The sequence below is a fragment of the Thermobia domestica genome, chromosome 13 (assembly GCF_964235325.1).
Source record: "Thermobia domestica chromosome 13, izTheDome1.hap1.1, whole genome shotgun sequence".
NCBI lineage: Eukaryota > Metazoa > Arthropoda > Insecta > Zygentoma > Lepismatidae > Thermobia > Thermobia domestica.
Window position 1 is genome coordinate 153,422,809 of NC_137466.1, and position 16,489 is coordinate 153,439,297.

The window sequence follows — 16,489 nt, forward strand, 5'->3', positions numbered from 1 at the left end:
TCTTACTATAGTATAATGAAAATTTTTTGTTCGAATCTACTGAATTATTTTTAAGTGAATTTTTCTCTTTTTTTCAGTACTCCAATGATGGACTTACTGGTTCATGTAACAACAGCAAACAAAATTCCTCCTGGAGGTCATATCATTCAAGCGGTCGGCGAAAGAGGAGTGTTGCCATATAAACCAAGCACACCTATAGGTAAGTGTATTTTTCTACATACTATGAACTAACAATTTAAAATTGGGAAAAAGTGCTATTTGGATTCCCATATTTTATAGACCTTTTTTTTTTTTTTTTTTTTTCGTGCATTATGAAGTAACAAAATTATGAGCGTTCGTAATTTGCATAACTTACCTTAGTGACCTTTTAAAAATCATTGTTTTTAATTTTAATAAAATACAGGTTTTAGGATGATAAAAAGCTAAAAATCGCTGGTATCTCGTTCCAAAAATCCGTTAGTCATTTTTTTTAACCCTTCGTGATGAACTGTGAATGTTATCGTTTCGTAACAAGAGATTCAAGCTCTGATCCTGCTGCAAGCTATTCTGAAGCGATTGGGATTTTCCATGTATTGATCACCGTTTCTTGTGAATTTAGAAATGGAACAATTAAATGTTTTAATCATTTCCTTGCCAAAGGTTCATTCTACTTCTCCAGTGTTAAATGGTCTCGTAAATTATGCATATTAGATATTATGTATGATACAGGAAGGATTCGTAGTATACTGATTCGAATTACACAACTCACACAATACTCACACCCCGAAGTCCGTGGTGTAAGTAAACTATGTCCACGAATAACTTCAGAGGTTGACTGCATTACTACAGAATGATCAGGAAATCAGGCAACTCATGCTCAAGCAAGTGAACGATTAGCGCCTTACACTGCCGTCATATGGCCTTCATATTGAATTCTATAATATCCTCGAATGTCCTATAACGTCCTCTCTCTCTCTCTCTCTCTCTCCCCTGATCTTTACTGGAGACATCTGTTAACTAATTCTCACATATTAGCGGAACTATAGGAAAAATTTAACTTAGTATGAAAAAACGATTTCGCAGAGATACTGTACGTTTGAGCTGATTTGCAATATAACTTAACACATGCACATATCGGTGAAGTTGTATCTGGGGCGCATTTCCAACATTTGTTATGATTCGTCAGGTTGAATGATTGGCTGAATATATATATATATATATATATATATATATATATATATATATATATATATATATATATATATATATCCTTTTTTTTTCTTTTTTGTAAGGTTATAAATTGATTGGATGATTATGCGATGTAATAGTTACGTCAGCGACGAGGTCACGAAAAGGCCAATGGCTGATACATATTTTCATTTAAAAAAAAACTATTTAAATAATGTTAAAACAAAAAAATTAAGGGAAAAATGGAACAAAAGACTGAGATCTTGGCCAATAATTAGTTTTTGCATGAAAATTTTTTATGCATTTTGTGATCAACTCTCCGAATATGAAAGACAATATTGCTTCTTCCAGCAAGATGGGGCAACATATCACACTTCTAAGGTATCCCTGGAACGAATCCATGATGTTTTCTCTGAGAAACGAACTGTCAGCAAAGGTTTGTGGCCACTACGTTCGCCGGATCTAACAACATATGATTTCTTGCTATGGGGACACGTGAAGAGCAAGGTCTACAAAACTAACCCACACACAATACATTAACTGAAAGATATTAGCCATGAAGTTGCCGCCATCGATATCCGAACTTTACGCCGGGTATATCTGAATATGCTTACACGTGCGGAGCTGTGCATTGATGTCGCAGGGAGTCACTTTCAACATCTTTTATAAATATATTTTTCACTGTATTTTTATCTCTATTTTTCATTGTAAATTAATGGGAAGTCCATTTCAGCTCTTAGTTTCTGTAATTTCACTGTATTTCCTTTATTCTTACACGGGCTATTTTTATCTACGCCAACTTGTAGTTGAGCGTGACAAAACGGGTCAGCCGGTAAAATACCAGCACCCTTAATCACATCCAACTGTTAGTCCACGTCTCAAATAACCCTGATGATGAAGAATACTGACATTAAAGACCACATACAAATAAACACAAAGTACGCAGTTTTGTTTTGAGAAGAGACGTTAAATCCAAACAAATATTCATGAAGTGAAGATAATTTTATTGCTAACCCTATAGACAATTAAGTTCACAGTTAGATTGAAGCAAGTTTAGAAATTGGAAGAAATCTTCAAATATAATAGCTACAATCCGTAAGTAGTTGTTGTTAATATTGCATTGCAGATAATGGTGTTTCCTGTTAAGAATTCTGGGGCCGCGGTGGTTAAGTGGTAGATGTTCATCTCTGGTGCTTGAGGTCTTTGATTCGATCCCAGCTCGCGCCAAGTAAGCTTTGTGGTGGACAAACATCGTGTGCGTGGGTTTTCTCGGTGTTCTCCCATTTCCTTCATTTCTCACCATAACCGTCCCCTTTAGCGTAGCCGGCATAAAAACCGGTGGAACGTAAAACTTAGATTTCATTTCATATTATTTTCCTGGTAAAGATTCATATCCTGGTAGGCCACGAGTTGATGTAATAAAACATGCACATATGCAATCATGCGATAAGTTATGTCTACTTCCACGAATTACATGTACCCCTTTAATAATAATAATAATAATAATAATAATAATAATAATAATAATAATAATAATAATAATAATAATAAATCCACTACAACGGAAGTTTGTGGCTTTGATTGATACTCGAATGACTTGAAACTATTAATAATAAATGAACAGTCTTCAAAACTAAATGATCACGTTTAATATCCAGTGCAGCAGCATAAAAAGGAAATGAATGGAACATTCATGATTTTAGTCAAAAATTGCCATTGAGCATGGCCTCAAATGAAAGTTTCTCTTCCTAGTTTGTTGTCGCATGACAAAAGGTTGTTAAATCACTGTCTCTCAGTAATGAAAATAAAATCGTGACTGGATGTTCGTTAATTCCATTAAAAAAAAAAAAAAAAAAGCTACTACGCATACAGCTTGGAATTTTGATATTTCAGTTGACGAATATATGTGCTGCTTAACTTTTAGCATTGCAAAAGATTTTTAGAAACTAGAAACTCGTGCAAAATTTTATAATCAACACAATATGAGACTAGATATATTACAAATAGGAACTAGAATGTTTTTAACGTGTGTCAGTCTATTACACTAGACTAAGATCCGATTAATATTCGGAGGCATGATGATAAATTTGAAAGTAGTTCTTACTTCGTATGTAGCAGGGGCCCACCCATGGGGAAAGCTCGCAGTGCTCTTTTACTAAAACTTCAGGGAGGAATCTAATCATTCATAATTGATTTTGTTCGTATTTGTGGACAATTGTGAATGATTAGATTCCTTCCTGAAGGTTTAGTAACAGCGCACTGCGAACGTATTAGCTAGTCGCATAATTTCATCGAATAAGTTAGTATACCAACTGGTTTTATCCTGAAACAATAAATGACAGTTACTAGGCGTCCATTGTCAGTACATTGAACACACTACGGATGTTGTTAAAATAGTGTTAATGGAATTGGTTTGAATTGCAGTTTAGACTAAAGTTACGTTGAAAAGGTTTTTGAATTCTGCTTTGTGATCCTGATCGTTTCCCAGCGTCGTTTAGCTAACCGTGCGCACAAACTGTAACATTAAAGAATATTAAGAAAATAATAATAATTTGCAGCGAGTCTTACATAACTGTTTGTGGTCATCCATTTATTCAGTCTTCATTGATAAACTCATTACTTGTCCAATTTTTCACTTGCACTTTATGCGCTTTTGTATCATTGATAACAAGAGGAAAAATTCGTATTTGTGATTATCTTAACAATAAAGACCATAAGATAAACGATAAAACTTTTTATAACTGTATTTTTTCTATATCTGGCCACAGTGATCTTTACTGTTAACGGAACGAAAGTGAAGACAAGAGATCAATTGGATCGTTCTTTCCCTCTGTGGTTTCACGACTTTCCATTGAATGGTTGATGAATGAAAGTTGTTTCTTATTTCCTTAATGATACGGTTCAATGAATAAAGAATAATTCATAACAGTGACTCTTGTTAGTTTCAATAGTACATAAAGAAAAGACTGTGCTGGCAATTATCGAATCATTTACATCCATAACTTTTGTTTTCATCAGTTTTAATAAATATTGTTCTTGTTCACAATCTTTTTTGCCTTAGTGAAATGCAGATTTCTTTCTTCTAGACGCCCTAAATTATATTGATTTGTCAGCATAAACTATATAGATTAGAATATGAAGCATGCATACCCTTTATACTTTGACTTACTAGGTAATTGCTTGACAGATAACAACATTTTAAAAAATGAAGTGAAATCTTTATTAAAGTTTTGCAGTTGTACTCGTTAGACCAAGTGAGACGCATTGTAAACTCAAGTGGGTGAAGAAATCATGTTGATATGCAATGTTCTCCACCACAAACTCATAGCTGGAATTGAACCAGGAATACTTTGCACGAAACTTGAGAGATCTATCAAAGAAGACTGCATTATTTCAACTAACATCAGTGGACAGCCGAATGAATAAAATTAAGCCATTGCTGTGTGGTGGGAACTAAGTTGCCACATTTGGTTGCCATATACACACAGTTGCAGTCACAGATTGCCATATGTATGCTATATAAGTATAGTAAAAAACTTGGCTTTCATTTGGCAGAATTCTGACAAGTCTGACTCATTAACGCTGTTACGCTGTGCGTTAAACAGTACTGTGCTCTAACATTTTGAATGTTGATTAGATTTGGTTATGTCTCGCAAAGTACAGTAGATATGGCCATACTGCTTTGTGTAATAGTGCTATTGTGTCTTATTTTGCCATTTAGTTTTCCCTAGTATTTCAGGTATCTGAAATAAACCAATTTCGAGTTCATGAATCTTAAAACCTTTTTTTTTTTTTTTTTTTTTGCTTGTTGGTGAAATATTTTGGTTATTCCTCTTCCATTGAAGTTATAACAAAGAAGTTTATGTATTCCAAACAAAATGCATTTAAATCAGCCTGCAATAATATGAGATACACCGTGTATTAGTGAAAATCAGAACACGGAAATACTCGTATTCTATAAAGAGTCCAAGTTGTAATTTCTAGTTCAAAGATTTTTTAAAGGAAGATATGTTTTCTGTTATTATTATTATTATTATTATTATTATTATTATTATTATTATTATTATTATTATTATTATTATTATTATATCGCATGACTGATAATTATATAAACTATTTTATCGAACAGAAAGTTTGATATTTTTAAGATTTCATTCAGTTTTATAAGTTAAAGAGAAAAACTTGCGAACACACGTTAAAGATACATTCGAAGTTTCCTCCCTTACCCTACAATTTATTCATGTCACTTACATCATTAATATTAAAGAAATTGAGAACTCTTTTGTATACCCGCAGTAATAATATAAATTTGATTAGTAAATGAGGGTAATCAAACGTTTCTAATAGAAGTGTCATTTTCTTCAAATACAGGTCACGACTGTATTATTCATGCTCCTAAGACAAATGTGCATAATTTTTATCTTCTCGTAAAACTCTCGTAAACATGATGGCACTTTTAAATGAAAGGTTAGTAGTTTCTGGCTTCACGTTCTTGATAACTTAGTATCTACGTTAAAATTAGCATATGCGCTAGTCTTGTTACTTATATTATAGTTTTTTTTTTTTCTTTCTTTGATAGTCCATAGCAGTCCGCAAAGGTATAGAGACTGTATCTACTTATTAAGTTTTGTAATTAACTTGTTAGATATAATCAAAGGAAAAGAGATGTGTTAGAGGGAACTAGTGCACAGAGAGAAATAAATAAATATTAATGTAATTCTCCAGATCCAATTGTAACTCTTGGAACTTCTCAACCTTTTCAGGACCGACAGGGATTTCAAGAAAATCGTAGACCTTTAAGTTGACCCTAGTAGCCCTTCTAATTGTCATAGGGACATGAATGATACCTGGTTGTAAAGCTTACGGAACACAGATTCCAAAGAACTAACTTTAAATGTGCAAATTTTGTTATTTTCACCTAAGTGCAGTTTCATGTTACTTGGGACACACCAGGTACGTAGCCAGGATTTCGTGAAGGGGGGAGAGTCCGTGGCATGAAATACTGTGATCATCACACCAGGGGGGGGGGCGAGTTATGAAATTCTGAAGGCTCAGGAGCTTGATCAATGTAAACTACTTTACTATCAACATATATTGGTTTGTTAGGATATGTTGGTAAGTATTTTAATAAACTATGAAGAAATCTCGAGCGATAAAAGAATAAAAAAGTATTGAAAAAGATTTTACAGTATTTACGTTCCTTTCTTTATTCATATAATAATTTTCCTTTCATCATGATCTCAACTATTATGAAAAGTACATATTCACTATTATAAAAAGTACATACTCAATAATGTATTGTAAAACATTTTACAATATCTGCGTTCCTTTTTCTGTTGAATCAAATGCTAATTCTTTTCCATATAAATTTTTGTTTTTATTATTCCGTCAACTACTCTGTCTGTTCCAAATGACAGGTTAAAGGAGCAGTAGAAAATTATTTTTGAAATAACATGTTTGATTCTGCAAGGATGCGATGACGAAATATTATGATAAAAAATGTTCACGCTGTTACTCAACGGCACTATGCTTTCGGAAGCTTGAAATCTCCCTGAATAGTAGTAGAAATTCTGATAATTCTGTACTTTTCTAGAAATTTTAAATTCTCTAACTCTTCCAGGATATCTCGCTCACCTCGCCACCATGTATCACCTCGCCAGGAGTAATACAAATCTCCTCATAAGAAAGAGTAACCAAAAGCTTCCTGTAGTTTTTTTTTTTTAATTTTTAACGCTGATCCTTCTTTTTCTCATTTCATTTTGTTTCATCCTTCCTTAATTTTTTTCATTTCTGGTCTCGAAGGGAAGGGGGGGGGGGTCCGGACCAATTTGTGAAATATGAGTATGTTAGAAGTTATCGTCAATTCGTAAAACATGTTCGTAAGTTTAATATTAAAATGCTTATAACTCAGTCAAATTTAGCACATTTGCGGTTTTGGCATTGGATCGACGTTTTGTATTCCCGTGCCAAACCTGTTGAAGATGATTTAAAAAAAAAAAAAAAATAGTGAGAGGGTGGCACGCTGGAAAAAAAATATTTTCACGTGTACGCCAGATATCGGGTGCAATCGTGTAAATAATAATAATAATATTATTATTATTAATAATAATAATAATAATACGAAGTGGGGAAATATATATATATATATATATATATATATATATATATATAAATAAATAATATAATTTGTCTACCCTGACGTTGTCTGACCTAACGACGCTCCTAATTGTCAGAGAAATGTAAGCCATACCTCTTTGGATAGTTTATGGGACACAATTTTCACCAAGGTAACTTTTGTGGCCCGCTTGTAGATCCTTTGGGGGAGAGTTTTCCCCAAAATGCTGGGGGGGGGGGGGCAACTTTCCCCTACCCTTCCGCCGCGAGCCCTCGATGTGAATGAAATTCACACTGTTGGAAACTTTTATCTTTTCCCAAGAGATACACCTAAATAATCTCTCTAGGTTAATTAGTACCCGAGCTACGGAGGTTTAAACTGCTGGCTCAGCCTTGAGCCGTTGGTCCTAAACTGGCACTGCGACCGACGAATTACACTGCGACAAACTGCACTGCTTACGCACAGCTACATAGTGTACGTTTAATGAAGCGATGACTGAAAAGTGCATTTTTATCTGTTATTTCTAGCTTTCTGGACCAAAAGCACAGGCAGTAAGAAGCAGGGGAGTGGGACTCGAGAGTTGCCCTTTAGAAGAGATGAAAAATTTTTTTACGACTACAAGATGAGAAAGAGCTCTTGCAATTGCAATAGAAACGGATATATCTTCCGAGACGAGACATCACTTTCTCGACAGCTTTCGAGACGAGACGGCCTCAATTCTCATCTTGTAGGCAATCCTAGACGGCTCATTTACCCGTAAATCGAACTAAAGGAATTGTTAAAATGATATAATATTAGAGCAGTTATTTTATCAAGATTAATGTGGGTGTGGAGAAGAATGAAGATAATTAACTGGGTCGATCGAAAAACTAATGAGGGGATGTTAGAAATATTGGGAGGGAAAAAAGAACAATATTAATATTATTAATTAGAGGAAGAGGAAATTGGTTGGGACATTAGCTAAGATGAAACTGTAGGATGAGGAACGTTTTAGAATGTATAGTGACAGGAAATAAAAGAAGAAAGAAAACTAGACTACAATTAATGGATGATATCAAAACAGAAAAATCGTACGTGAAGATGAAGAGGTTTGCGGAAGACCTTGGAACATGAGAGTTTCTCAGTTGCGGCAAGTAACCTGCCAGTAATGGCAGAATGTTTATGATGATGATGATAACTGAGAACTAAAAACGCCAGAACTAGAAGAAATTTTGAATATAGTTTTGTGGAAGAAGAAAGGAGGAGTCCTTATTGTTTAGGGATTAATAAATCGACAACAATGCTTACCAGTAGACAATTGAAACAGAGAACAGGCAATAAGAGCTGCAAAATCTGTCAACAAAAATTCTGGAAGATGCCCCTCCCCCCTTTGGAGACACAAACAGGAAGTAAAAGTTTGGGGAATATTATTGGAAGAAAATTCTCTTCACCAGTAACTTACTGGGAGATGAGCAAAATGAAACTTGTTAGAAGTTTGCAAATTAATCATAGTATAGTATCCCTAAAATTATATAGTTCAACAATTGTGAATGTTCAAATATGTGCGACTCTCTATCTCGAAATATTCTAGTGTGAAGACGGTATTGTTTTATATTCCTGTCTGCCTCTCACTTCGCCTGCTGTGATTTCGCGCCCTGGACATTAATACTATTTAAATAACATACAATACCTAATTAAAGAGAAGAAAATACTGTTCCCAAAATAGAAATGCATCCGAGAAGTAGTTTTAAAAAATAGCGGAGAAGATTGTTATGTAAAAATAAGAACATGAAAATGACACTGAAACATTGAGGGAAGGGAAGGGGATCAAGAAGTCTGAGTTCCCAGATTCTGGTGCCCATGCTCTGAACTGAAATTCGTTACTTCTTATTTCAGAGTATCTCAGCACTTGTCTCACGATGCATGACTAAAACCGAAAATGCTGTGATCTCACCGGAAATTGAACATTGGAGCATGCTCTTATAAAGGAATCTTTTATACGCGAACAGGATTTTTGAATACGTAAAATGGAAAAAAGTATTGTTAACAATAAAACCAACTGCTTTTTATTATCTAATTTCTAAACTTGACATTATTAATTACTTTTTCTTGCTTACGAGTACTTTTCTTAAATTCACAGTACCGTAGTTTCATGCGACTGTCATCGAGAAACACCATTGCTGTATTTCCTTTAGCAGCAGCTTAGACTGGGGTCTGCCATTGTGGTCCTCTTAGATTGAACATTATTCCAAAAGAGGCAGAAAAATGAAATGCAAGTGAATTGCGAATCACATATTACAGTTGAGAATTTCAAAGTTTGGAAATCATATATGCAAGCTTTTTTTTTTCCTTTCCCTTTAAGCTTTCAATTACTACTAATAAATTATTTTATTCTATTAATATCAAAATGAAAATAAGGTAATTATGATTACTACTAGCTGTAAGAAGGACCTGTCGTTGTCCGGTCTTAATTCAGAACTAAGATTAAACGAGAGGAAAACTATGTCCTGATTCCATTCCTTAGTATTTATCTTATGAGGTTATGTAAGCCCGCATAACCATGTCAGTGCAGGTTGCATATAGGCAAGGTGTTTCTTAGAAACTGCAAGAAACTCACAAGTTTTCGCGCTCCTTCTTCCACACCAAGCTGAAATTCGAAAATAGAACTTTGTACAGGATTAGATCTGAAAATCTGTGTACAAAATTAATTGGCTCCATAGATAACTCATTTATGATCAAAAATCTGTCCACATTTGAAAAAAAAAATGTTAATGTATGTTCAAAACGATAAATATGTTCCACTTAAGTTGAAATTCTCACCGAAGAGGAGCAAGACACGGCTGGTTTGTAAAAGTTATCCCCTCTTGAAATAAAGTTCGAGAAATCTGTCCGAGAGTTCTAGATATAAAGAAAGGCCTGCTAGTTCTGTAAATCTGTAGTTGTAGCCTTACGAAAGAAAAGCGTATCTGCGTGTATTCTTTTCCTGGTTGGAGCTCGTGTGTTTCTGGTTCCACGTGGAGCTATCCACGTCTTATACAGCCTCGCTGCTGAACAGGACTCTAAACTCAAGATCTAACTAATCTCCATGTGTTCTCTTGTTGAAGCTGGACTCTTACTGATGCTTGTGTAGAAGATAAAAGTGTCTAAATTTTGCAACATTGTTAGGAACACACATACACACAGTTCAACATGCCTCTCTGATGGGAATGGGGAATAGTTTAGCGAGTAAGAAGCAGCTTTTATGTTTCTAAACAGTAAATAAAATTTGTGCAAGGTATGTGAGAACTTTGATCATAGTAAAATGCTCAAGTCAATGCTGCATTAACACAACTTCGCCTTTTGTGTCTTGAACGTCATATCTTGTTTAGAATTATTGGATACTTGACTGATGTATTCGTAAGACCTCCTGTTGAAGCTGTACTATGAGTACAACCAGACGGAGCACTTGTACGCTTCGCACTTTTTGAATGGAAACTTACCAGCAGTGAGTCCAAATCGGAAAGAAAATCTCGCCGTAGATGCCATTTCAAATTTTAAAACTATTTTTCCAGATCTAGTTTTAAGAACTAGATTTGTAATAAACCTGAGTTATAACAAAATAAATTGGAATATTGGGAAGAAAAAAAAAACAATGGATGGTTAAGTAACTGGTCTCATTGGTAAATAAGCCCATAATCTTTAGAATGTGTGAGGATCAACTGGATTGAGAGAGGAAAAATATTCTCTTTAAAAATTGGGTCCCCTTAAACACTACCTGAACCTAAAGCTCACTGAAACATTTTTCTCCTGAAGTAATCTCCTTAATAGTTCTACCTCGTAAAAAATAATGCTTTATGGGTACACAAATTCACTTCCTCTCTCCCATTTCAAATATCTAATAAACACTCAATTTTCCCGTTTAGAATACTGTCAACAGTACAACAAACAAAAACTTCGCAGAGTTTAATTTCGAAGTTGAATTAAATCATTTTCAATAAATAAGCTTCCGATTACAGTGCATATCGTGAAAAATCACACTTACCAAACTCTCCTCAAACTCCATTTGGGTGAAATCTCTTCACATCCTAAAATGCGGTTGATAACCTAGTCTGTATGTCGTATTTGGAAAGGTTTCAGGCTGGTAGAGGATTCTCAATACAATATTGGCTTTCCTGATTGCATATGCAAGATACCAAATTGAAGTCCAATAGACAAGGTGCTAATTTCAGGATGTCTTCGACTTGGAAATATGTCATAACCGAAACAGACAAATTTTATTTGATTCGTAATACGATGCGAAGTACGTTTATAATTCGTTTTAATATTGCAGAATTACATTTGGTACTCTGTACTTGTTTTTTTTTCTCCATTTGATTTTTTCTAAAAACAAAAATCAATCACAAAACAATGTATATCGTACACGATCTACAGAACCGATTCAATCGCGACGGAACTTGGCATGAGGGTAGACTTTAACTTGTTTTGGTGTGCTTGTGAAATATTTTCCTAGGCAGACCTTTGGCTCGCGAGTTATTGACCATGAAATTAGAGTTTGGTCTTAGTTAAAGTTTGGAAGAAAACGGAAAAAAGAATTGCTGTTTAGAACAAGAATTAAGGGTGCGTAGATTAAACCTGTTTAAATGTTAAGTAAATGCACAGTGTATATATTTTTTGTTAAAATCAATAAATGACTGTTTCACAATGAACTCATTATTAGTCTTAACATTATGTTAATGTCTACTCGAAGTACATGAAATAAACAAAGGGTGAAGATGCACAAAATGGAGGTAGTCCAGACATGTTCTTTATCTCATTACTATCTTGATACGAACAGCAATAATTCATTCACATTCTTTTAATTAGTACGAATATGTAGAAAATATGCAGTATATAAAGATAAAGGAACATTGTACCATTCTGTGTTACATATATTGTGTATTGATTTCTCTTCAATTAACACGGAAGTGTTGGAATTCTCCAAACGCGTGTCGATATGTAATAATATGACTTAATCCACAACAATGGCGCGAATATTTTTCCCACTCAACAGAACCGTATGCACAACTACCGTATAGGAGCAGTTTCGTGTCTTCCGTGGATTTCGACACATGGGTGTAGATCGTAGCCGCAGTGTTATAAGCTTTTTCCCCTGCATGTGAACCTCCATACGTTTGGTTCTTGGAGGGAGAAAATGAACCAGAAGGTGTGAAGCAGGCTCATTACTGTAGGAACTGCACAACGGTATTATATGGTTTGTTAGATCAGTATGATAACTGGTTGAAGCAGCTTCTTCGACACGCTAGCTAGTAGTGTAGGGTCGTTACACTTAAGAAACGTGCACTTTGCGGACCATAGCCGTCACAAACACTCTCCTTCGACTTCGGTACGCGGTGGAGAAAGTTCTTTCAGTATCATTTTTGAGCGCACGTTCCAATAACGAACACACACACACATCTTTCTACCGTGCGTGTGTGCCTATCGGCTGTTGCCTGGAAAACATTTAGTTAGCATCAATGTTGACTCCGGTCCACAGCCCCACCATTTCGAGGACTACTAAATTATTTACGAAACAATATGTTTTGGATTTTAATAATGTTCGTCGTTCTCGTGAAACAACATCACCTGTTAGTAGTGATACTAACAGTACTGTTGATGTTAATGAGTGCATGCGAGAGTATCCGGATCAGGACCCGCTGGAAGACAAAGAACCGTCGGCATCATCTTCGTCTTCCTCTGCACGTGGTGGGATTTGCAGTGGAGTGTGTGAGAATGCTGCAACATACTGTGTGACATGTTCTTTACAGTGTTCGCCACCGAGTATGGTGTATTGCTTGTTTTATTGTGGTAGGAGGCAACAACCTAGTCCGGAATGTGAGCCAGAATGTGGTAAGTTGGAAAAAATTTCATAGAGCAAATTTTCTTTTCTTTTATTTTTTTTAAAAAAGAATCTCCGATTGACACATTTCTTATTCATAAAAATCTTTAAATGTTAATGCGTTAAAACATGATTGTTGTTTACAATTAGTTCGGTTATTATTTCGGATTTGTTACATCAAAAGTTTTCACTATTTTAGAGTAATTAGAAGAATGGTTTGTAATTTCACTATAATAATAATAATAATAATAATAATAATAATAATAATAATAGTATTAAGAACTAAAGTGTGATACGAAACAAAATTCTTACGTTGTTATATCGATCAAATATGTTCATAACCTGAAGTAATCAAATTGAATATATTGAAAAAGAATTGACACATAATGCTAGTCTCAACAGGATGCAGTTTCACCCTGAAATCTGTTTAATGTACGTGGAATCTTTAATAATAGTCTAGAAATCGGTAATAGTTTGCTAATAACATTTTAGTTAGCATTTCTGAAAAAAGAAAAAGTTTGGAAGGAAAATTATTATTTATAGGAATAAGTTAACTTAAAGGAACTACTTCGGGACTAATTTTATTCTCTCTCTCTCTCTCTCTCTCTCTCTCTCTCTCTCTCTCTCTCTCTATATATATATATATATATATATATATATATATATATATATATATATATATATATATATATATATATATATAATATTTATTTAAAAAAGTTATTTAACGTCGTACTAACTTGCTCTAGTTTGATAATTTACGCATTAAAAAAAAAACTTAATTGAAAAGTTACACTACATAAAATTATAAAATTAATTGCGGATGTAAATCGCAATAAGGATGCGGACTTACTTAGGTGTATAGGATGTTTTTTTTTTTATCCAATATACATATGAGCACAGATTTAAGCATAAACTTTAAATACTAATTCTCTAATAGATATTGTTCCATCGTTTATTCCATCAATCTCAGTTGAAGATTTACAGATGATGATAAACATTGCGGTAAAGCATAAAAATAATTGCCGTGATACTCTATCGCAGAGAACTATTAATATGGTTACTTTATTTCCTGAACATAGTAACCGAAAATAAATCCAAAATTGCAAGAGATCTGGACTATAGAGGAGCCAGCAAGAGATCATCTCTGATAGCTCGCAGCGGCGTTGCTACAACCCACTGTCAAGGCTTTTTTTTTTTTCGGTGCATCTATAGTGGCAATTTAATTAATGGTGTAAGACAGTGACCGTGGCCGATAACAGTAGCATCAAAGTAGGAGCTTCATTTTCCCTTCGCATATGTGCAAGAAACTTCACATACCAGGTTATTTTGGCCCTGCTATAGTGTGCCTAATACTTGGTTTCATAGTGATGAATATACTGTATTTACGCAATATTAATAATATACAATATTAATTTATTAATTTATCAATGAATGTTAGGAGTACGTGTTTAAGTGCAAACACAAATATTGTGAGATAAAGAAAAAAAGAGAGTATTATGCAGTAGGGAAGTTGAATTCAAGGTTTTATTTCTAACACTTCGATGCGAACAAACATTTATTATTAAATATCGTGGCTAGAATGTAAATAAATATCTACCAAATAGTGGAAGTTGAAAATATAAAACTATATTGACAATTATATTAAATAAATGAGTAATATCTTAAATCAGAATTTTTATTATCTCTCTTACGGTTTTTCTTTCTTTATTAAATTAATAACATGAACAAATTTTATGATCCAATACCTTAGCGGAAGTAAACCGTGTTTTTTAAATACTGGAATAGCTTTCTCTGTAATTTAACCTTTTAGCTTTCGTAACTCCGAATTAACTTCAAGATCTATTAAAACAATTGGAAAATTTGATTATGCAAGTTTCCTTACATATATTGCATGTATTATATCTTGATAAAGAATTCCTTTAATAAGGAAATTGATATTTTATGACAGTTTATGCGAGGTTTATATATATATATATATATATATATATATATATATATATATATATATATATATATATATATATAATAAAAAATGAAAAACACATGACTTTTCCACATTCCTTCGCGTTATGTCCTACCTGGGCGATCAATCGAAGGAAGCAACAGCGACACGAGTCATGAACATAACACACAACAAAATTTCGATGATTGTAAGACTTCAAAGCTCATGCGAAGGAAGAAAGCTATCTTCAAGTGCCGGAAATAGTATTTTAGTGTTAACTAATTGTGAAATTTTGTTACTTTATTATTATTATTATTATTATTATTATTCAATCATGCATTTTTATTGGTTTGAATATAACAAACTCAAGTACTGAATTTGTTGCGCATGAAGAATGTAAAATTGTTCGCAACTAAGTATGTATGTAAAGTCGTTAACAAGAGAGCATATTTGGCCAATACATTTACATATTCGGAAAATTAATAAGTTGATGGAAGAGAAAAAGTAACAGTTTAGAATTTGAAAACTATACATTCGAAAGAAAGTAACTGCTGAAATAAATTTTTAAAAAAAAGAAGTGGAGTAAAAAAAAATTAAGGATTCACACGATTTGTATCTGTAAATACAATATTTTATAAACATCATAATAGGAGAAGTATCTCGCATAAGCTGTCATAAACTATCAGTTTCCTTATGAAATGAATTCTTTATCAAGATATAATACATGCAATATATGCATAATATATATTACAATATACAGGGTGTTTCAAAACAACACCGACAACGTTTGGGAGGTGATTCCTGACACCAAGATAAGACAAAAAGTATAAATCAACCTGGGTGCAGAAATGCTTCCTTTCGGAGGTATAAGCTGCCAGAAATCATGAAAAAAAAAAAAAAAGAACTTTAAGGGTCCATAGCTCCAATACTATGAGACCTACCATAGTTGGGTCAAGACTACACCTAGGAACTACTATGTGTCCTATGCAAATATCCAAGTTTCAGAATCCTGTGGTACTTCCACAAATATTTGTATAGAGGTAGTTGGAGAGTACTTCAAATTCGTAGCCAAACTCCCTCTATAAAAATTGTGTGGATACCGCAGGATTTTGAAACATGGAATTTTGGACAGCGCACGTTAGTTGTTAAGTGAAGTCCTGATCCGACTACGATAGGTCCCATAGTTTTGGAGCTATGTACCTTTAAAGTTTATTTTTTAATGATTTCGGCAGCCTATAACTCCGAAAGGAAGCGTTTGTGCACCCAGGTTGGTCTATACTTTTTGTTTTATCTTGATGTCAGGAATCATCTCCCAAACGTCGGTGTTGTTTTGAAGTACCCTGTATATAATATTGTAGTTGGTACTTTTATTCGTTAAAAAACTAACTTTACTGCAGTGATGTCCTAACGTTAAAAAGAATAAATTAAT

The 16,489-nt window shown here is 33.8% G+C and overlaps 1 protein-coding gene across 4 annotated transcripts in view; it reads left to right on the forward strand.

Annotated features, from left to right (window-relative positions):
• The window catches only part of LOC145668640 (uncharacterized), a 745,356-nt gene that overhangs the window by 597,727 nt on the left and 131,140 nt on the right, over positions 1–16,489 (forward strand). For all 4 annotated transcript variants that reach the window (XM_081736683.1, XM_081736684.1, XM_081736687.1 and 1 more), the window contains one exon: positions 78–199. In XM_081736683.1, coding sequence (XP_081592809.1) covers positions 78–199 — 122 coding nt within the window. The remainder of the gene's footprint in view (positions 1–77; positions 200–16,489) is intronic.